Source organism: Lagenorhynchus albirostris, chromosome 4 (genome assembly GCF_949774975.1).
Source record: "Lagenorhynchus albirostris chromosome 4, mLagAlb1.1, whole genome shotgun sequence".
NCBI lineage: Eukaryota > Metazoa > Chordata > Mammalia > Artiodactyla > Delphinidae > Lagenorhynchus > Lagenorhynchus albirostris.
In genome coordinates, this window is record NC_083098.1 from 77,462,453 (window position 1) to 77,484,439 (window position 21,987).

General features: G+C 44.6%; 1 protein-coding gene across 5 annotated transcripts in view; it reads left to right on the forward strand.

Annotated features, from left to right (window-relative positions):
* Positions 1–1,393: 1,393 nt before the first annotated feature.
* TEC (tec protein tyrosine kinase) overlaps positions 1,394–21,987 on the forward strand; it is a 142,146-nt gene continuing 121,552 nt past the window's right edge. For 2 of the 5 annotated variants that reach the window (XM_060148220.1, XM_060148226.1), the window contains exon 1: positions 15,136–15,335. In XM_060148220.1, coding sequence (XP_060004203.1) covers positions 15,303–15,335 — 33 coding nt within the window. In that variant the 5' untranslated portion in view covers positions 15,136–15,302. Of the gene's footprint in view, positions 1,434–1,549; positions 1,611–1,631; positions 1,647–15,135; positions 15,336–21,987 lie in introns of those variants that run through there. The other 3 variants (XM_060148223.1, XM_060148222.1, XM_060148224.1) reach the window with 3 other exon arrangements.

Consider the following 21,987-nt stretch of genomic DNA (forward strand, 5'->3'; position numbering starts at 1 on the left):
TTCAGTTCCCAGCTCCACTGTCACCTCCTCCGAGAAGCCTCCAGGACAACTAGATCTGTGGCCTCCCCATCCGCATTACTCGCAACACCATCACCTACTTGATTTTAGTCAGGACACTTCTCACATGTGTAATGGCTTCATTTTTTACTTGCTTAGTGATGACTGATTGTCCTTCTCCCTGAACTAGACTAAAAGCTCCTTGAGGGCAGAGCCCGGGCTTTTAACAGTTCATGGGACATGGTGGACACTCAAATTTTGTAAGTCAGGAGAGCAGTAGTTTAGAGCAGTGGTCCCCAACCTTTTTGGCACCAGGGGCCGGTTTCATGGAAGACAGTTTTTCGGGGGGTGGAGGGTGGGCGTAGAGAGGTGGAGGGGTGAGGAGGGATGGTTCAGGCAGTAACGCGAGCCATGGGGGGAACGGTTCAGGCGGCAAAGCCAGCGATGGCTCAGGCGGTGGGCGAAGGGGAGCGGCATTTGAAGCTTTGCTAGCTGGCCCGCCGCTCACCTTCTGCTGTTCAGCCCGGTTCCTAACAGCCACAGGCCGGTACTAGTCTGCAGCCGGGGGGTGGGGGTGGGGGGTGGGGGACCCCTGGTTTAGAGCTCAAAATCAGGAGGCTGACTACGGGGATTTGAATTCTAGCTTTTATATTTATTAGTTGGGTGACACTAGGCAGGTTGTTTTTCTCTGTGCCTCACTTTCACCCTCCATAAAAATGGGAAATTCTGAGAACATATACTTCATAGAAATGTTCATACGGGTAATGTACTTGAAAGAGTTCCTGGGATACAGTAAGTTACCTAAGGGCAATTTTCTACCCTACAGTGAATGACGAAAATGTTACTACAGGACTAGGGAGGGCACGTGACCCGTAAGTGTATCAGGTACGCTCTGCTGCTTCAGGTTTGGCAGTAAAAAGACTTACTCTTTTGGTAAAACTCGTTGCTTCGCTCCACCGCACCGCGTCACCCACCTGGTTCGCCACCATTTAGCGGAAGGGGAGGTGCGGTCCCTAATTGCGACAAGAGTCCCCGGTCACCCACAGGTGGCACTGCTCGGGTTCTCACGGGCTGGGGGTGTCCGTGACGTCGCGGGTCAGTTCTCTGGGGTGAGGGGTGAAGGAGGAGGCCCAGCACGGCGTCCAGGAACACCAGGGACGTTCCCGCGACTTGCCCGAAACCTCGACTGGGTCGGGGTAGCCGGGAGGCCCATCCGGCCCACTCGGGCCTCCAGTCTCAGAACCGCAGCAAACCCGTGCGAACCTGTAGCCGCCGGCCTCGGTGTGTGTGGGCGGAGCCATCGGGGGCCTGGCGATCTCTGGGCCGCGCGGGGCGGGACGAGTGGGGGCGGGGCCGGGACGCCAGGCTCGGGACTCAGCGGCGCCGGCCGGTTTTGGCGTCTCCCGGACTCGGCGCATCCGGCGCGCTCCAGCCAGGTAAGGGCGCCGCGGGCCGGCGGGGCGGCCCCGGGACTGCGTCACTCTGGGAGGGGACGGGTGGGGAGGAGGATGCGCGCGGCGAGAGGAGGCTTCCACAAGCCCAGAGACGGACCCTCGTGGAACCAGGAAGGATTTTCTTTCCGCGCCGCCGTGAGTGAGGGCGCTCCACGCCAGGTGAGGACCTGTCCTCTGCGGACCACGAAGGGACAGGTGCGCGTCCCGCCGTAGCCGCGCCTTCCGGCGGCCGCCGCCGCCTCTCCGCCTCCCGGGCTCCGACGCCGGCCTCTCCCGAGGAGCACCCGTCCCTTTTCCTCTTGGGTCCCTGGACGCGGGCCGCCCCGCAGCAAGTTAAGCGTTGGGCTCACTTCCCAGCTGCCCCGCGGGAAGTTGATTCCTCCTCTCTGCTTGGGCGGCGGCGCAGTCTTGATTGAAAGTTGGCAGCATCTACAGAGATTTTCCACAGTTGCACGTGTGTGAGCGTCTCGCCCCACCAGCCTCACATTTTTAATCTAGGAAATTGTGTTTGAATCTTGATAACAGGGATTCGGTGAATACATGTGTTGGGAAAACTAGGGCCTTGCCTTGGGGGTGTGCGCTTTCCCTTGGATCCTAAATTTCCTTTTGATTTGATTTTTTTGTTTTGTTTTCATGGAAGAATAACACGTTGCTGTGTATCAGGTTCGGAAACAATTTCATCTATTGCCATTCTTTGGAAACAGGAAGATTTGATTCGAAGGGTAGATCTCAATGTTAAGTTGGAACAACAGGGTGACTGGTGGCCAAGTGGGTTTGAAGCTTATCCAAAATAGTTAAGTGTTTTGAGCATATACCCTGTGTTTTTTCAGTGAGGGCCCATTTTTTCCTCTTAGGAAATTCTGAGAATTTACTTGCTTCTAGATGATTCTCCCCTGAAGAGCTGGAGAGGAGAAAACAGCCCCAACAAACCAGTGGGTTTCCCAAATAAGTTTAGGATTTAGCAGGTTGGTTTGTGATGCTGGTAGCTCAGCTGGCGAGAATCACATGTAGTCTGGAGTGTCATGATTTATATGGAGAAAAGAAAAGTGTGTATAATATTCTCATTATGTATTTGAAAATATTTTTTTGGTTTAGGTACATTTTCATTGTTTAGGAAAAAACTTATACTTTCCCAATACTCCAATTAATCTGCTCCATATATTCTCTTGTCAGCTCTAGGCGCTTACTGCATTGTGTTTATGTTAATGATCTGGATTCTTCCTGGAGGTTGTGTACATTTTGGTTTGTAGAACTGTATAGGGCAAGTGTTGCAAACACATGCGGATCAGTGCAGTGCTCCACCACACGTGGTTTCTTGAACTAGAATTTTCACACCTTTACAGATAGGAAAAAATATAGACTATTAATATATGCTTTAGCACTGTCAACCTGTTTACCTACTTATTCTGTATGAAGATAGTCATCTTGGGACTTCCCTGGTGGTGCAGTGGTTAAGAATCCACCTGCCAATGCAGGGGACACGGGTTCGAGCGCTGGTCTGGGAGGATCCCACATGCTGCGGAGCAACCAAACCTGTGCGCCACAACTACTGAGCCTGCGCTCTAGAGCCTGTGAGCCACAACTACTGAGCCCACGTGCTGCATCTACTGAAGCCCGTGTGCCTAGAGCCCGTGCACTGCAACTAGAGAAGCCACCGCAATGAGAAGCCTGCGCACCGCAACAAAGAGTAGCCCCGCTTGCCGCAACTAGAGAAAGCCCGCGTGCAGCAACGAAGACCCAACACAGCCAAAAATAAATAAAAAATTAAAAAAAAAATCATCTTGTTTTCTCAGCGGCTGGTTACTCAAGGGCAGGGGCTGTGTTTTATCAAGTCAGAGTGAAGCTCAGAGAATGGCAGCCTTTGCTCCCTAAGTTGACCCTCGACAGCATGGCTGCTGGGGTTGTGGGTAGTGTCTGGCCACTTTTTGCTTTTGGGGAAGAATTGCTGGTCTCTCTGCCTTCCTCTGTGTATGCAGAGTGCTGGCATCCTAGGCCTTGGGCCTCCAGGCACACCTCTGTCTACAGGTTCCTCCAGGTTGACCTGGTTGGTGCCTCCCTTCCCCAGCCCAGCTCTTCCAGCTCCTTGGTTTTCACCCCACTCCACCCCTTCATGGGATCCCCCTCCTAGGGAGAATCATCTTATTGTTCAGGGCAGGGAGACTTGGTCCACAGAGTTGATAGGGCTGTTGATCCTCAGCCTGGTGCACAGATGCTCAGCTAAGTATCTGTTGATGACAGTGTCACTTGCTTCAGAGCCCTTACTGTGCTCTCCTATTGTCCAGTCTACACAGGCAAAGTGGAGTAACTGAAGTTGAACCCAGATCAACCGCTGTGGAGGCTATCTGCCTTGGTTGTATTAGGGTCATAAATTGGGCATTGGAGTCTGTTAGAAAGGAGTGAAATTGGTCCATGGTCACTGCCAGTTCTAAAATTACCCTGTCCCAGGTGATTATGCCGTGAGAATAGCTTTGTTAAAAAGAACCCCAGAAGAGAGAAGCTTAGTAGTTGGCTTCACCTCCAAACTTGCCTCCACCTGGGCTTGCCTTTGCATCTCTGCCCTAGCTCAACCTGTCCTTCCTTGGATTGGATTATAACTATTAACTTTCCCACTATATTTGACAGCTCAGAGCTCAGATGATCACAGCTACATGGTGTAGATGTAGAAAATGACATTTTCTTTTCTTTTTATATTATTATTTATTTAGTTTTGGTTGCATCGGGTCTTAGTTGTGGCATGCGGGATCTTCCTTGCGGCGTGTGGGCTTCTCTCTAGTTGTGTGCAAGCTCCAGGGCGCTTGGGCTCTGTAGTTGTGGCATGCGGGTTCCAGAGCACGTGGGCTGTGTAGCTTGCGGCACACGAGCTCAGTAGTTGTGGCATGTGGGCTTAGTTGTCCCGCGGCATGTGGGATCTTAGTTCCCTGACCAGGGATCGACCTCCAGTCCCCTGCATTGGAAGGCGGATTCTTTACCACTGGACCACCTGGGAAGTCCCTGACTTTTTTTTGTTTGTTTGTTTAGGGAAAACAAGGATGGAATTTTCCCAAATTGTTATTAGGGAAACAAAGCAAAAGCAAAAAAAAAAAAAAAAAAAAAAGGCATAGAAGTCAATATGATTTTTGTTTTGTTCTTTTCTTCTTTTTTCTTTTTTTAGTTTTAAACCTTTCATCCAAGTTGCATTTTCCCTCTCCAGAAACAAACACTTGTGATCCTTTGAGTTGGTTATTTTGGTATTTATTGCTTGTAAGTGATACTTGTAATTTTTCAGTTTGAAGCATTATCTGTTGACTTCCTGCTGTGGAAGATGATGACTTGGCTCTCTTTCTTCTTCTAACCCCCAGCCTAACCACAGCTTCCCTATTTTCCCATCCTTGCAATAGTTACACAGTAATTTTGGTTAGATTAACATTCATAGTCAAGCCAAGCACAACTTTTTCTTTTTCTCGGAGTCAGTAATTGCTTTGTTTGTTCACTGGCTTAGTTTTTTATGTACTCATCATTAATTCAACCCAAACCTTTTGACCAGTTTTCTAATTCTTACCTCAGATGAGTCAGGTATTCTGTCAATTCCATTTTCCCCAAAGAAACTGTCCCTGAGCCTCCTGGCTTGCTCTAGTCTGGACTGGTTGCCCTCTACACATGGTGCACAGATGTCACCCTGAGGACTTCCCTTTGTCATCCTGGGGGGGGGATCCCCATCATTTCTCTCTGTATTGGATCTCCTGTTACCTGTAGTACATGCCTTTCTCTTTCTTGTAGACTCCTTTTTTTTTTGGTATAGCCCCATTCTGAAGGAATTTTCTGGTAAAGGATGCACAGGATGTCTGCTTTCCTTCCTGTTTATTTTATCTATTCATATTTTGTCTATTCATTTTTCTTTTTTAAAAAAATCATCCTTGTTTTTGTTTGTTTATTTATTTATTTATTGCTGCATCGGGTCTTAGTTGTGGCACATGGGATTTTTCGTTGCGGCACACGGGTTTCTCTCTAGTTGTGGAGCTTGGGCTTCTCTAGTTGTGATGCGTGGGCTCCAGAGTGTGTAGGCTCTGTAGTTTGCAGCACGTGGGCTCTCTAGCTGTGTCTTGTGGGCTTAGTTGCCCTGTGGCATGTGGGACCTTAGTTCCCCGACCAAGGATCAAACCTGCGTCCTCTGAATTGGAAGATGGATTCTTAACCACTGGACCACCAGGGAAGTCCCTCATTTTTCAGTAAGTGCCTGAAAATATCTTTTTTCCACAACAATTGATCGTTCGTCTGAGTGTAGACTTCCAGGATGGAAAATTTGAAGGCGTTGTTCCATCACCTTCTAGCTTGTGGTGTTGCTGTTGAGAAATTCAGAATTGTTCTGATTGCCTGTAACCTCTCTACAGGTTACAAACCTGCTGTGTCCTTTGTGGAAGTTTGTAGAATTTTCTCTTGGCCTCCACAATCTTGGAGTTTTCATGATGTGTGCTGTGGTATGGATTTCTTTTCATCAATTGTGCTGGGTTCTTTCAATCCAGAAATCTACATCTTTCAGTTTGGGAAATTTTCTTGAGTTATCTCATTGATAATTTCTTCCTCTCTATTTTGTGATGTCTCTTTCAGAAACTTATTGTTCAGATTCTAGATATTTTGGGCTGGATACTAGATATTTTCTTACCTGGAAAGTTTTTGCCTTCCTGCATAGACTCAGTTTCCCCAAGTTGCTATTGTCTGTTTATTTGTTTAGGTCTCTACATTTCATGTTAGAGGCTTTCCTTGTATTTCTGATACCCTAGGCTGTCTACTCACATCTGAGTGGGGGGATTAAAAAGCTTGTTGGCTGGGAACTTAACTGTTGGGTGATTTGGCTGAGTCTTTATTTGGGGAAATTTTGATGTTAGTACCTCTTGGGCTGGTGAGAGTCCTCAGAAAAAGCTCTTCTAGTCTTTTTCCTGGGTGGTGGGAAGAGCCTGGCTGCCAGTGATCTGGGAATGAGGTGGAGAAGAAGGCTGAATGTCTCAGCATCTGCATGTTCGTATAACCTCTCCACGGTATTTCCAGTAAGACACCAGGGCTGTGCCTGACATACTCCAATCCAGAGACTTTCTCTTTTTCACCCTCTCTGGGGTAGTTATATGTTCATGTAATTCCTCTCGGGGAGGGGGTAGGGAAGAAACTCCAGGTGTTTTTGCTGGGGTAGAGAAGGGGCCATCACCTAACTGCTCAGAGTGGCTGGAGGGACCTGGGAGATCCAGGTGCTTTCCAAGGAGGCTTTCCATTTTTATTTTATTTTAGATCAGCCCCCGTCCCCCCACTCCCCACAGAGGGTCCAATTGCCTTTAATTATTTAGCATTTTGAGATTCCATGGTATAAATCAGGTTGTTTCTTGGCTTCCCCTCACCCCACCTAAATGTTTTTACTGTTGTCTCTTCTTTCATTCTCCCCATCCTTGTGGGTTTATCCCTTTACTGTCATTTTATTGGGCTTTCAGGAGGGAGAGAAAGTAGAGAGTTTTGTTTCATTTTGTTCATTACTACTCCTTAGTGCCTGGAGTATAGCTTTCTTAACCAACCTCTGCTGAGAGGCTAGTGTGGTTCAGCCATGGCAGTTTGCTGCCATTTTCCCTGCCTTTACCCAGTGGAGTTGGGGCTCCCGATTCCTTCCTATACCACTCTAAGCATCCACTACCAATTCATTACAGTGGTCTTGGGAGGCAGAACCTCTCTCCAGCCCTAGCCTGATGCTATATAGCTTGCTGGTCGTAGAGCCCTGGTTCCCACTTCTCAAATTCACCTTGTCTGGGAGGACTCAGCTGTCACCTTGGCCTCTGAACGTTTTACTCTTCCGTGAAGCTCAGCTTCTGTAAGTCTAATGTTTTAGGCTGAACGGTGGGCCTGGTGTCATTGGTGGCCATGTGGCCCCAGTGGAAATTATTGTTATTTCCTTCTGGAGGCGTTTATCACGCAGTTGCCTTTCCAGCAGCATCCTCTCTTCCCATTTCAAAGCTCATGCCTTTCTTGGAGTGTGCACCAAGTTCCTGTTTCTGGCTGGGCTGAGCAGAGATGACTGACCTACCCTGCTCCTCGTGGACGATCACAGCTTTCCAACCCTGTTTAACCAGTTGAGTCATTCCTCAGGCTTCCTTAATGCAGTGTGACCTTCCAGCTTTCTATCTCAGTAGCCTGACAACATCAGCATGACTTTCTGCTTATACACAGAGGAATGGTGACAAGAGTCAGCTTCCGCTGAAGTAGGAAGAGTGTTGTTTCCACACCATCTTATCTGCCCGGAAAAAGCAAAGCTCTATACTCTCATGATGGCAGCTATGCATTGGGAATCCAGAAAATACCAGTGCTGGCACTTGCTACAGTGGAGCAGGTACAGGAGTCATTCTGAAGGAGGACAGAGAACGATAGATGGTTAGAAAACACTTATTCAGCTGGACCTACTGGGTACCTTTAAGAACAAAAGTTTGGCCAGTGGGAATATCTGCAATGCTCATTCCTCCGTCTGTGCTTCCACAGGCCTCCTTCCCTTTTCTAAACAGAACCTTTGAAGTCATCGCAACCTCTTTTCCCAAGCAGTGTAGTTTTTCTCTAATGTGCTAAGTAATTCATGTAAGTTCTTTTTGTCTTCTCAGCTGAATTGTGAACTCTTCCAGGGAAGAGCACATGCCTAGTAAATACTAGATCATTGTACCAGATGAATTTTCCAGATAGTTGTGGACAGTTGGCAGTTAAAAAAAAAAAAGAAAAAAAATATATATTCGGTCATAATTATCCAAGTTGTAACCAGTAGTCTAAATTCACTAAATTCTTTTTTTAAATTTTGTTTATTATTATTATTTTTAATTAATTTATTTTTGGCTGCATTAGGTCTTCGTTGTTGCACACAGGTTTTCTCTAGTTGCGGCGAGCAGGGGCTACTCTTCGTTGTGGTGCGCGGGCTTCCCACTGCGGTGGCTTCTCTTGTTGCGGAGCACGGGCTCTAGATGTGCAGGCTCAGTAGTTGTGGCTCGCGGGCTCCAGAGCGCAGTCTCAGTAGTTGTGGTGCCAGGGCTTAGTTGCCCCGTGGCATGTGGGATCTTCCCAGACCAGGGCTCGAACCCATGTCCCCTGCATTGGCAGGTGGATTCTTAACCACTGTGCCACCAGGGAAGCCCTAAATTCACTAAATTCTTGATTAGACTTTCACTTCTCTTTGGCTGTATAGACTGAAGCCATAGAGTATTATTCAATTTAAGTGTTCCCAAGTGTATTGTTTTTCATATTATTTAGAAATGATCCTCATTTAAAACATCCTTGAAAAGACATTATTGTACGTATTATTATTGTTATTTTTCACCCATCTATTTCTTCTTAGCATAGTCTTGTGATTGTCTTGAGTTTTTTTTTTTTTTTTTTTTTTTGCGGTACGCGGGCCTCTCACTGTTGCGGCACCCCCTGTTGCGGAGCACAGGCTCTGGACGCACAGGCCCAGCGGCCATGGCTCATAGGCCCAGCCGCACAGGCCCAGCGGCCATGGCTCATAGGCCCAGCCGCTCCGTGGCATGTGGGATCTTCCCAGACCGGGGCACGAACTCGCGTCTCCTGCATCGGCAGACAGACTCCCAACCACTACGCCACCAGGGAAGAAGCCCTGATTGTTTTGATTTTTATGGCAAAGAAGAGTGGGTTTGGAAGAGGGAGGGAGGTATGTGCGGATTAGTTTTCTAGTCTGCTAAGTGTTACGTTTCTAAAAGAGGAAGATGTCTTTGGATTTCATCAATATTAGATATATTTTTCCTTTCGTAACTACATGCCATTTATTTTTTAAGGTTGAGAGCTTTGGAAATGCTTAGCTATAGAGTATAAAAATGAAAGACTTTAAATTGTCATATACTACATGAAATGCTTATAAAGTAGAACTCCTCCTCAAATATCCTACTCCCTGTGCCTTTAATTTTTTTGAAGTTCTAGCCTGATTTAACAGGGAAAACTTTTCATGTCTTCTCTTTATCCTGAAAAGAGTTCCAGCAGTGTCTTTCTGTTAGGTATTTCCTTAGAAACTCTGATGTCCTCATGTATCTCCCAGTATTAGGTTTCAACCACAACTTGTGAGAGCTCCACATGACTACCCCCAAAAATAAATCGTGGGTTTTTTTCCCTGCAAAGTAGTGATTTCAAAGTTTATTTTTCTGCAAATATAATTTAAGCATGCAGTAAAGTTAGTTTTTACCATTGGGGTTATTTTTGTTTCACAGAAGGCAGTTGGCTTTCTTTTTTATTTTCCTGCTTTGAGTGCTAAAAATGCTTGATCCTTTAACCATGTAGAGAAACAGAAATACAAGTTAACTGAGTTATGAATGCTGTTATGTATGTAAATTTATGAATGCTTTTTACTTTTTTCTTTTTTAAGTATTGTCAACTTATTTGTCACATATTTAAACCAGTTATAGAAGCACTGCATTAAAGAATTCTTGTTCATAGGTTCTGGAATCATGGCTAAAGGTTTTTGGGGCTCAGAGGTGGTGATGCAACCCCCTTTCCTCCCCCAGACAAAGGATAGAACTCTGCCTGCCACTGCGATTCCCCAGCTCTCAGTGTGCTCTTAGGACTCTCCCTGCCATCATTAAAAAAAAAAAAAAGTCATTTTATAGAAATTTATTCATTGTTAAAAAATTGAAACAATATTGAAGCTTATAAAAAAGAGATTAAAAATGACCCCAAAACTATTCCAGAGAGACTCTTCGTGAACCCCCTCTCCATCATCTTTATCATCATTTGACTTTCTACAAATCTTTAGCACCTTTCTAGAAGATAATTAACCTAAGGAGCATTGTGTGCAACCGTTTATGTAACTCCAAATTCTATAATCTTTATATAAATATATATATATGTATATGTATATATGTATATATATATACACATATTATACATACACACACACATATATACACACACACACTTTTTGAGGTTATAATTAGCTCAGGCATAATGTTCTTTGGTAACAATATTCCAAATAGACATTTTCTTATAACCAGTTCTTATAACCAAGCCATTTTTAATAGCTTGGTGACAGTCTTTCATGTTAATATACAATGGTATTTTGAACCACTCCCCAGTTGTTGGACATATGTTTTTTTGTTTGTTTGTTTTTGTTTTTAAGTAAGTAGTGTTGCTATATGTTTTTCCCTTTTGGGGATTGTTTCCTTGGGAAATATTTTTCAAAATACCACTCTGGGATTAAAGGATTTCTTGTTTCTGTTAATCAATGTCAGAAGGACACAAAATAATAATTTGAAAAAACTCACTGGCTATATAAAGTTATATAAAGTTTCCATTACCTCTTTTTTGACCTTTTGGATCCACAGTATCTCCTTTATGTGAAGACATAAGGTTTATTTGGAGTTACTGAGGCCATGCCATGTATCTGACCAGTTGTTGTTCAGATAATAAAGCCCGAGTAACCTGCCAGGTTCATTTGCAGAGGCTGTGTTCTTTTGATAAATGTCTATAGCCTCATTTTATTTTGTTGGATGTGTGATAGGAAAAGTTTCCAGGGGTCAGTAACAAAACATGGAAAAATTGTTATGGTATCTGTGAAACTACATTTGCCCTTAGTACCTGGTCCAGGGTTCATGACCCTTTCTGTAAGCGGGGGAAGGCACTATATGTTCAGTAGGGAATTCCAACTCTCTCACCATTTCCCCATTCCTGGACTGCGTGAGGAAGTAGCAGGGGCAGGGCAACCAGTAACTGGAGAGAATTTTGCAGTAATGTAGTAGTTCTTGATAAAGAACTAGAGCAGAGTGAAATTCCTATTCAGGTTTTTCCCCTGACATCTTTCTGACTAATGTTTAAAGCCTGGGCTGGATTTTTAAGTTAGCTATTAAATGGTATTGTGTTCCCATGCCTTAGGTTTTCCATCTATTAAACAAAGCATAATGACACACCTAATTAACAGTCCACTTCAGAACGATTCATGGCCTAATGCTTGTCAAGGACTTTGAGCTTTTCCTAGAGTGTTTTATATACATTCATGAGTAATGAGATGGCTTGCTCTATTTAGCAAAGGGCATCTATATTATGCCCATTTTATAGATGAGAAAAGTGAGCCTCACAGAGGATAATGGCTTGTTGAGAATCAGACGGTAGATTTAATGTAATGTCTGTGGAATTTTTCTTGGACTTTGTGGAACAAGTGGAATCTAAAATAAATTCTGCACAAGTGTATGTGTTGGGAAAGTGGATTTTACAGTTTTTAAACAGATAAAACCTTTTGGGGGGATAGGTTACTCCTTTGTAAGGAGGAATCATGTTTGACAAATTCACTAGAGTTCTTGAAGAACTTTAAATGATTATGGAAGCTAGGGATAAACTGTGATTTTCCAAGTGTTTTTGAAAAGACTCCACACAAAGGCTATTAAATAAATTGAGTCAGTGGGAGGCTGGGAGAAATGTTTTTGAGAGTCAGGAATAGGAGCTTCCCTGGTGGCGCAGTGGTTGAGAGTCCGCCTGCCAATGCAGGGGACACGGGTTCGTGCCCCGGTCAGGGAAGATCCCACATGCTGCGGAGCGGCTAGGCCCGTGAACCATGGCCGCTGGGCCTGCGCGTCTGGACCCTGTGCTCCGCAACGGGAGAGGCCACAACAGCGAGAGGCCCGCATACCGCAAAAAAAAAAGAAGTCAGGAATAGGGAGGGGACTGGAAGACAGAACAAAGGTTAAGCATAGATGGACATTTCTCAGGTTACAAACGTGAGTAAACTATTTATTAGTATTTTAAAAATAAAACATGTAGAAGAGGGAGTACACAGTGTAAACTCCAAGTTTACAGTCAACAGGAACCTTTTGGGACATTAAAAAGCCAAATTGCTGGTCTCAAGTTTATGCAAAATGGCAGGGAAGAGGTAAAGAATGCATTTAGGTAAAATGAATCCATCTGTACATGCAGATGGATGTTCTGGATTTTACTCAAGAAAGAGATTCATATATTACTTTAACCTCTTAACTGAAGACATTGATTCAGTGTAGGATTTGGAACAAAAAAGCTAGTTAAATCTTAGCTGTTGTTACACACAATTCAGAAATACCACCTTACCCATTTTCATAATCCTTCAGCATCTGAGATAGTTCATCAATGTACCTTAAAAACATAATGCACTTAGAAAAAAGCCAACATATTAATCAAAGCATAGAGGATTGAGTAAAGTAGACTCCTGTCCAACTCTTTGGTCTAGAAAGATAAATGCTGAGGAGACATGTGGACAGGGTGTGCCCTCTTATACCATGGCAACCTGAGATCCATGGTACAGGGAGACCATTCATTTGCACCTTCTTTATTCCCAAATAATGCCCCAGTGGCCCCCAATAGTTAGTTGAGCACATAAATGTGCTAGGCTCCATGCTAAACTCTTTACATTGGATTATCTCATTTAATCCTCCCAACAACCCTATAAAGTGGGCAAGATTATTTTAAGCATTTTACGGGTGAGGAGCCTGAAGCCCAGGGAGATTCAGGGGAATTTGATTAGATGGTGGAGCCAGAGTTCAGAACAATACAGTCCGACTCCAGAGTGTACTCTCCTGAGCTATCCACACTGAACTACCCTCTTCCCCTCTCCTTCTGTTATTTTCCTTCCTGGTCAACATAGTTGGACAACCTAGAAGAAAATGTAAAGGTCTGCTTCAAACAAAACCAAAACCAACCAGTTCTTCTGGGTATCATTCCATGCTTCTTAGTACTATAGATCCTAAGGTGTCTTTAGAGCAGCACTGGTGAATAGAAATATTCTGTGAGCCAGACATGTAATTTAAAAGTTTCTAGTTGCCACATTAAAAAAAAGCAAAATGCAACAAGTGAAATTAATCGTAATAGTATTTTTTGTGTAGCCCAATATATTTTTTTTTTTTTTTTGCGGTACACGGGCCTCTCACTGTTGTGGCCTCTCCCGTTGCGGAGCACAGGCTCTGGACATGCAGGCTCAGCGGCCATGGCTCATGGGCCCAGCCGCTCCGCGGCACGTGGGATCCTCCCGGACCGGGGCACGAACCCGTGTCGCCTGCATTGGCAGGCGGACTCTCAACCACTGCGCCACCAGGGAAGTCCTGTAGCCCAATATTTAAAAAATATTATAATTTCACCATGTAATCATATAAAAATTATTAATGAGATACCAGAAACAACTCAGGAGCTTGATATGCGCAATACAATATAGTACAATACAATGCAATACAATGCAATTCAATAGAATATCTTATGCACTGCAGTGGATAAAGTAAAATGTAGTCGGACCAAACAAAGTTAATGGAAACGTATTTATACCACTTCAGTTTTAAATTTTAAATTAAAATTAATTAAAATGAAATAAAATTTAAAAAAATTAGTCCTCAGTTGTACTAGCCACATATCAAATGCTTAATAGCTATTTGTGGTGAGTGGCTACCATATTGAATGGAGCAGCTCCATAGCAAAAGTTATTCTCTGTCTCCAAAGGCCTGGGGACTCCCAGATTCTCTGTCCCCACCCTATCCCTTGACCCCTCTCAGCCCCCATGTCATATTCCCTGCCTACCATGTACAGTTGTGCAGGTTATACACTGCAAAACTCTGGGATATGTCATTCACATGGAACATCTAGATTTGTTTACTGTGACAGTTTTTTGGAAGATGGAAGTAAACTTTCTAAAGGAAGAGACACTTTTTCCTAGTTCATGCAAAGGCATTTTTTTTTTAGGGGGGGAGGCTGTGACTGTAGTCATTTTATACCTTCCTAGCATTCCAGCAGCTGGCCCCAGGCATCATTCTTATGTACGCTCAGCACTTTTCCAGTGCCCACAGCCTATGGCTGAAAGTAAGGAAGCAGCTTCAGCCAACTTCTCCTCCCCGCAAAATAACGTCATGAAGCCATAGTCATTTTTCATGGTAGGTTACCTTGGATCCATGTGTCTTATTCATAATTGTATCCTCAGTGCCTGGCACGTAGTAGGTGCTCAACACATTTATTGATTTTAATTGTCATCTTAGAGTTCATTCAGGGCCCCTGTATTGTATCCTGAGTTGCCCTTAATGAATCTTGACCCAGGGATGATTTATCCAAGTGCTGACTTGGCTCTCTCTTTCAGTCACAGCTCACTCTTCAAGCTCACCCTTGTTCTAAATAATAATTGTCATGATTGTTATTATTACTAATAATAGCTACCATTTACTGATCACTTTATGTCAAGCATTGTGCTTAGCAGTTTATGTGCATTATATCATTTAATCTTTCCAAACAGCTCTAGAAGGTAGGTACTATTCTATTTTATAAGGAGGAAACTGAGGCGCTGAGAAATTAAGTAATTTACCTGAGGTCACCCAGCTAGTAAGTGTCAAAGCTAAAGTTTAAAACCAGTTCTGTCTGACTTCAAAGCCCTTCTGTGCTTAAGCAGCAAGACTGGGCTTCTTTTTTGGTATCTGGTGCCTGACTGACAAGTGACCACACTGTCTATAGTAGACTTATTATTTGTTTGCCCAGACTTCCTTCCTCTGGGGAACATCTCTGTCCGCAATCCATGTGGTTTGGGTGGGGTTGACACCAATGCCAGGGATGGTCATGTGACTCAGCTTTGGCCAATCTGAGAAGTGCCTTGTCCATCTGACCAAGTGATTGGTTCAGGGGTGAGCACATGACCCAGGCTTACTCAGTCAAGCTTCTTTTCTGCTCCAGTTTAGGAGAGGAGTCATTCTTTTCCTCCGGGAGTTTTTGGCTGCTGGAGTGATATAGCCTAGACCTCCTCGTGGCTATCTTTCCACTACATGGAGGAAGTTATATGAAGTAGGACAGAATGAATGAGGCTGGCATGCAGTGAGAAGTAGCACTGAGTGGTGGTGAGAGCACAGACAGCATCATTTGAACCCCAGGATTCAGATGTTTCTGAAGCTTCCGGGACTTCTTGGTTATGTGAGCTAATACATTCCTTTTGCTGCTGTTGTGTGCCTAAATCTAGTTATTTGCAATTGAAAACCCTGCCTAATAGACAGACTTTTCAGAAGATATTTTTGTCTTGCATTCCCCATTGCCATTCTCTGTCTACCCTTTGGATGAGCTCACTACATCTTGGGCCTTGGTGCCTACTGTTGTCTGTCCCGTGCCTGGAGATCTTTGATCCCTGTAAACTCTTTACGTGTTCAGCTTGCTTCTTCCCTTTCTGGTCTGTGAGCCCTGTCCTAGTGAAGGGAGATACCACACCCAACCGAATCCCTCCCTGATACTCCCCCCAACCCGCTACCCCCATTGGCACAGCCAACCCACAGGGGTAAGGATTGTGCCATGAGTGGAACACTAGGGAAATCTGTTCTTTGCAGACATGAGAAAAATTACTCATCAACGTACTTTTGAATATTGATCAAAGACTGTTGACTTCTTAACTCATCTGGCCCCTGACACTGTCTGGGATCTCAGCCAGTTTAGGCTAAGGCATTGCCTCTTATCCCCAGTTTCCTTGGCTCCCAGCCTTTCTGATCAGCTGTCTACTTATGTACTCTCAACTGCCCTGTGATTCTGAGCTTCCATCCTTCTACTGGCTTCCTTCCCAAATCTTTCCGGTGGCCCTCTGAGGGCATTGTTCCATTGTGAGTCAACATTCCCACACCCCAGCCGTCTCACAGAGTGAAAACACTCCCGTTTCTGCAGCTCTCCCTGCTGTAGCCTTCTCGTGGCTTCCCTTTGCTGCTTCCAGGTCTTACCAAAACCCCCTCTCCTTTAGCGTTCAAGCCATTCATGCAAATACCCTTCTGGTTTCTCCTTTTGTCACCAACCTCTTGGTCATTCTGCTTGATAGACTCACCTGGTTCATGGTCTTCTCTTCCAGCTCTGCCATCTCTGCATTCATATGTACAACTAACTTCCTGTGTCTGTGGTAAGTTGTGCAGTAGCCTTGAGGTAGTTAAAAGGAGTAGCTAATTGTGGCCAGAGTGGGATATAAGGGAGACTTCATAAAAGAGATTACCTATGATCAGGACCTTAGAAAATGAGTAGGATTTCAACAGGTGCTCTTCTAGACAGAGAGAACAACTCAGACAAAGGCATGGGGATGTGAAAACATTTAGTTGCTTGAGCTCTTAGAAATAAATGGTAGGATGGGAAGAGGGAACCCAGATGGGATTTGACATGATTATATGTACTTAAGATTAAGGAATAACCCTAAGGAGGATCCAGTGTGGAGAATGCAAGCGAAGGACCAGCCTTTATTATTTTTTATTTATATTTTTTTAAAAAATTAATTATTTTATTTTTGGCTATGATGGGTCTTTGTTGCTGCACACGGGCTTTCTCTAGTTGCAGCGAGTGGGGGTTACTCTTCGTTGTGGTGCGCGGGCTTCTCATTGCAGTGGCTTCTCTTGTTGCGGAGCGCGGGCTCTAGGTGCGTGGGCTCAGTAGTTGTGGCATGCAGGCTTCAGTAGTCGTGGCTCACAGGCTCTAGAGTGCAGGCTCAGTAGTTGTAGCACACAGGCTTAGTTGCTCCACGGCATGTGGGATCTTCCCGGACCAGGGCTCAAACCTGTGTCCCCTGCATTGGCAGACGGATTCTTAACCACCACGCCACCAGGGAGATCCCCACCAGCCTTTATTATTATTATTTATTTATTTATTTACTTATTTATTTATTTATTTTTTCGGTACGCGGGCCTCTCACTGTTGCGGCCTCTCCCGTTGCGGAGCACAGGCTCCGGACGCGCAGGCTCAGCGGCTGTGGCTCACAGGCCTAGCCGCTCCGCGGCATGTGGGATCTTCCCGGACCGGGGCACGAACCCATGTCCCCTGCATCGGCAGGCAGACTCTCAACCACTGCGCCACCAGGGAAGGCCCAGCCTTTATTATTAAAGGGAGGAGTACTTTGAAGTTTTCAGGCATAGGATGATATTGTAAGTTACAAGACTGAAACTCTGTCGGGTTGATTATAAAAAGGAGAAGAGGAGTAATTAAAGCAGTTGAAGGAAGTCCATAATAAGACTGAGGATGAAGAGAGAAGGGATATGGAAGAAAAGGTGGGAGGATTTGCAGAGCAGACTGGTTATGAGGGTGCAGGGAGCAGGGCAGAGAAACGAGGCAGAACGTCTGCTGCTTAGGAGATGGGAGAGATTGAGGCCCTACCTGGTGACAGGTGATTTGAAAGTGTAGGATGCTGGGGGAAAACAGCTGCATACTAGATGTGAATCAAAGTAGTTGGCCTTTCAATTACCTTATGTATAAAGAGTAAGATGTTTATTTCATGATGGTAAAAATGACTTAAATTATGTAAGCTTGGGAATTCCCTCGTGGTCCAGTGGTTAGGATTCTGCACTTTCACTGCCAAGGGCCCAGGTTCAGTCCCTGGTTGGGGAACTAAGATCCTGCAAGCCATGGCTAAAAAAAGTATAAATAAATAAGCTAAAGATGTTTCTCAAACTGTTCTATAGAACACTACAACTCTGGGAGATGTTAATCAGGTTAATCAGGTTCAAGGGAAGTAGAATGAGTTCTATGATCAAATAAGGGTGGGAAATACTGCATTCTGTATGATTCACAGAGCCTATTCACGTATTAAAAGTTTTGAGAAATGCGCACAAGGAACCAGTTTGACATTGTTTAACCCAGATTTTCCCAAATATATTTGTTTATTCAGCAAGCATGAAGTAAACACAGACTATGATAGTATAATTTGGCCACTGGTCCTGCAGTAGAGAATAAAATCAGCCCACGTCCCTGCCCTTGTGAGGTTATGGTCTGGTGTAATCTAACAGGTTTCGAGGGTTCTGGAACAGCTTGGGAAGCTTTGAGGTAAGGTGTTTAGATACTCTTTTTTGTGGTCTGCAGTGGAGCAGAGCAGATTATCTGCCAGCCTGTCTCTCTGCATCCCTGTCTCTGCATTACGCCAGTACCTCCACTCCTTCTCAGAATGTTTCCTGCACCTTCTGCTTTGGGGATGGACAGAGCTGATGACAAGGTAACTTTCAGGTCTGGGAAGTTGGTGACTTGCCCAAGGCCACCCAGCTAGTTAGTGGCAGAACCAGAGCCAGAACCCAGCTCTTCGGATTCTGGGTCCTACGCTCATTCCATTCTTGGTGGGAAGGGACAATTTGGAATGCCTGAAAACTGAAGAAAAATTAGGTAGGCTAACAGGTTGAGTGAGATACCATGGATTATGCCAATTTCATCAGTAATAGCAGGGCTGATTTAGATATCACCACCAGCACCACCATCATTGCCATCACTAATGTTGAGTAATTACTGGGATTCATGTACTGTGCTAAGCACTTTATATATATTTAATTTCTACAACAACTCTGTGAAGTAGTAATTATTACCCCATTTTATAGATGAGGAGACAAGCTCAGAGAGGTGAGTGGTATATCCATGTTTACACAGCTAGGAAGGAACAGAGCCAGGCTTCCATTCTAGGCTGTTTTTAGAGTCCACACGCTTAACTTCATTTTATATTAGGTGAGTTTATTTTTTTCTTTGCTTCTAAAATTTCCTCTCAGGATCAGTCTGTCTTTTTTCTCTTGCCATTTCAGCTTGCCTGGCTCTTTCTCTTTGTAAAAAGCTGATCTCAGGGACTTCCCTGGTGGCGCAGTGGTTAAGACTCCACGCTCCCAATGCAGGGGGCCCGGGTTTGATCCCTGGTCAGGGAACTAGATCCCACATGCATGCTGCAACTAAGAGTTCCCATGCCACAACTAAGGAGCCTGCAGGCTGCAACTAAGGAGTCCACCGGCCGCAACTAAGGAGCACACATGCCGCAACCAAGACCCGACGCAACAAAATAAATAAAATAAATATGAAAAAAAACCCCTCTGATCTCAGAAAGGATCGGATCTTTTATTTATTCCATGTCAGGTAGCATTCTTCAAGTATTTAGTGAGTACTTACTATGTGAAGGAACTATTTTAGGAGCTGAGGATCCAGCGGTGAATACACAGACTAGGTTCCTGCTCGTGTGGAACTCACAATCAGTGGGGAGATCACACAATTAAAAACAATCAATAAAAGTGTCACATAGTGATAAGTATCATGCAGAAAATTAAAATCCCTGTTTTAATTTAACCAGAGTGACTGGTTATCTATTTTAGATTGTGTGGTCAAGGGAAGACCTTTTTGTGACATTTAGGCTGAAATATGAGTTTTAAGAAGTTATTGGTTAGAGAGTGAGCAAGAGGGAACAGGTGGAGTGATTTTCTAGGTAGAGGGAACATGATTTGCAAAGGCCTCCCCATGCTGTGAGTTTGCTGTGCGTGAAGGACAGGAAGAAGGCTGGTGTGGATGCATAGTGGGTCAGGGAGGGAGTGGTACTAGATGAGGTTGGACAAGTAGGTGATGTACTAAGTTAAGAGATGTTTAGTCTGAGTGCAGGGAGGCCATTGGGGGTTTAAGTAGGACTGAGGACATAAGCTGATTTATGTTTTTAAAAGTTTGTGTTGACTGATGAATGGAGAAAGGATTATAAGAAGGTAAGGAAGGAAATAGTGAGACCTAGTAGGAGGATGCTACAGTAGTCCTGACAAGGGATGATGGTGGCTGTATCAGTTATTGCCACAGTAATGCCATGCAACAAACATCCCCATAAACTTAGTGGCATAGAGGAATAAGGATTTATTTTTGCTCGAGTCAGTGGGATGGTTGGGTAGTCCTGCCGTTCTGGGCCAGGCTCAGCTGATCTTGACTGAGCCTCCCCATGTCTGTGATCAGCTGTCGGTCAGGTAGTAGCTCTGCCATATTGCCTGGTTTTCCTGATGTGTTTGGCAGGACCAGCTGGCTGTCAGCCATCTAGGATGGCCTCGGCTGAGATGGCTGGGACAGCTTTGCTCTCCTCTGTGTGTTTATGTTACATCCCTCTAGTAGGCTAGCCTGGGCTTATTCTCAGGCTGGCCCAGTCATAGTCTCATGGTGATCACAAAGAAGCAAAAAGGAAGTAGAAATGAGTAAGCAGCGTTTTAATCCTTAGCTTGTGTCAAATTTGCTACTGTCCCATTGGTCAAGGCAAGTTGCAAGAGTACATCCACAGTTAGTATAGGAAGGCATTGCCAAAGAGCAAGGATACAGAGAGGTGTGAAAAGATGCAGAGAGGCATGAAAAATCAGGGCCATTAGTGCAACCAATCTACTGCATTAATGGGAGAAAAGCGAAGTAGAGACTTGAATATTCAAGTTTAGAATATTTTGGAGGTACAGTCTGAAGACCATGTTGATAGATTAGAATTGAGGTATGAGAGAGAGGAATGAATCAAAGATAACTCTTAGGTTTTTGGCTGGGCAGCTGGGCAGATGGTGAGGCCATTTACTCAGATAGCAAAGACTAGGTAAAGAACAAATTTTAGAGGACTATCTAGCACTCTGTTTTGGCCATGTTATATTTGAGATACTTGTTAGATAGTCCAATAAAGATGTCAGGTTTGCAGTTGAATATATAAATCTGAGGTTCTTGGGGACAGGGCTAAAGATGTAGCTTTCAGTGTTATCAACCTATAGATGGTATTTCAAGCCATCCAACAGGATGAGGCAGCCCCTGAGGAGGAGGTATAGATGAAGAGGCAAAGCAAGCCCAGGATAGAGCCCTGGTGCGCACCAGGGTTTAGAAGTAAAGCAGGAAAATAGAAGCCAGCAAAGGAGACCGAGAAGGTGCAGACTCTAAGATTGGAGAAAAATCCAGGAAACTCTGGTGTCCCAGAGAACCAAGAGAATCTAAGCATTTCAAGGAGAGAATGGTCAGCTGTGTTTAACACTGTTGGGAGAGACAAGAACTGGGAAGTGACCACTGGGTCTGGCAACAAGGCTGTTCTTGGTGACTTTGACAAACGCAGTCTTAGTAGAATGATGGAGACAGAAGCCCAACTGGAGCAGTTTGAGGAAAGCACATGAATTGAGAAGCAGGGACAGCAACCCTAATCCTGTCTTTCAAGAGCTTTTGCTGTAAAGGGACTCAGAAGTGATATGGTAGCTGGAGGTGAATGTGGGTCATGGCAAAGATTTATGTTTGGGAACGTAAGTGACACTGCTGTACCAAAGGGGATGATCTAGTAGAGAAGGAACAGGTGCACCGAAGAGGGGGAAACTGTAGACCAGAAATGTTTGAAATGGCAAGAGAGGATGGGATTGAGAATTTAGAATAAACTTAGTGCGTTACCTTCTTCAGGGGTACTTGGGTGCTGTGTTTTATTTCTCATTTTGGAATGAAGAGGTATATTTACCACTGGAACAGTTTCAGCCATCTCCGGGGTAGGGAAGAATATGAATTCTGTTGTGACACTGGGCAGACTGAATGCCTCTGTATTGGGCTCATTCAGCTTCTGTTGTAGAGGAGAGACCTCTTTGGAACCACTCTCTTTCTGTTGGTGGTGTTCAGTTTTTCTTATAATGATAGAAAAGCTGATAAATTCAGTTTCTTAGATTTTGACATGGGTAGCAAGTTTGGCAGGCCCTGGGCAGAGCTAAGAAGGGAATGTGAATGAACGTGCCACTTCCTCATCCAGGTTCCTATACCAGTATGACTTGCTGTTTTGATCAATTCAGTAGATCCTAGATCAGGCACGTGTTCTGGAATTCCAGCTGAGAGGTAGAAGGTTTGCCCTTTATGC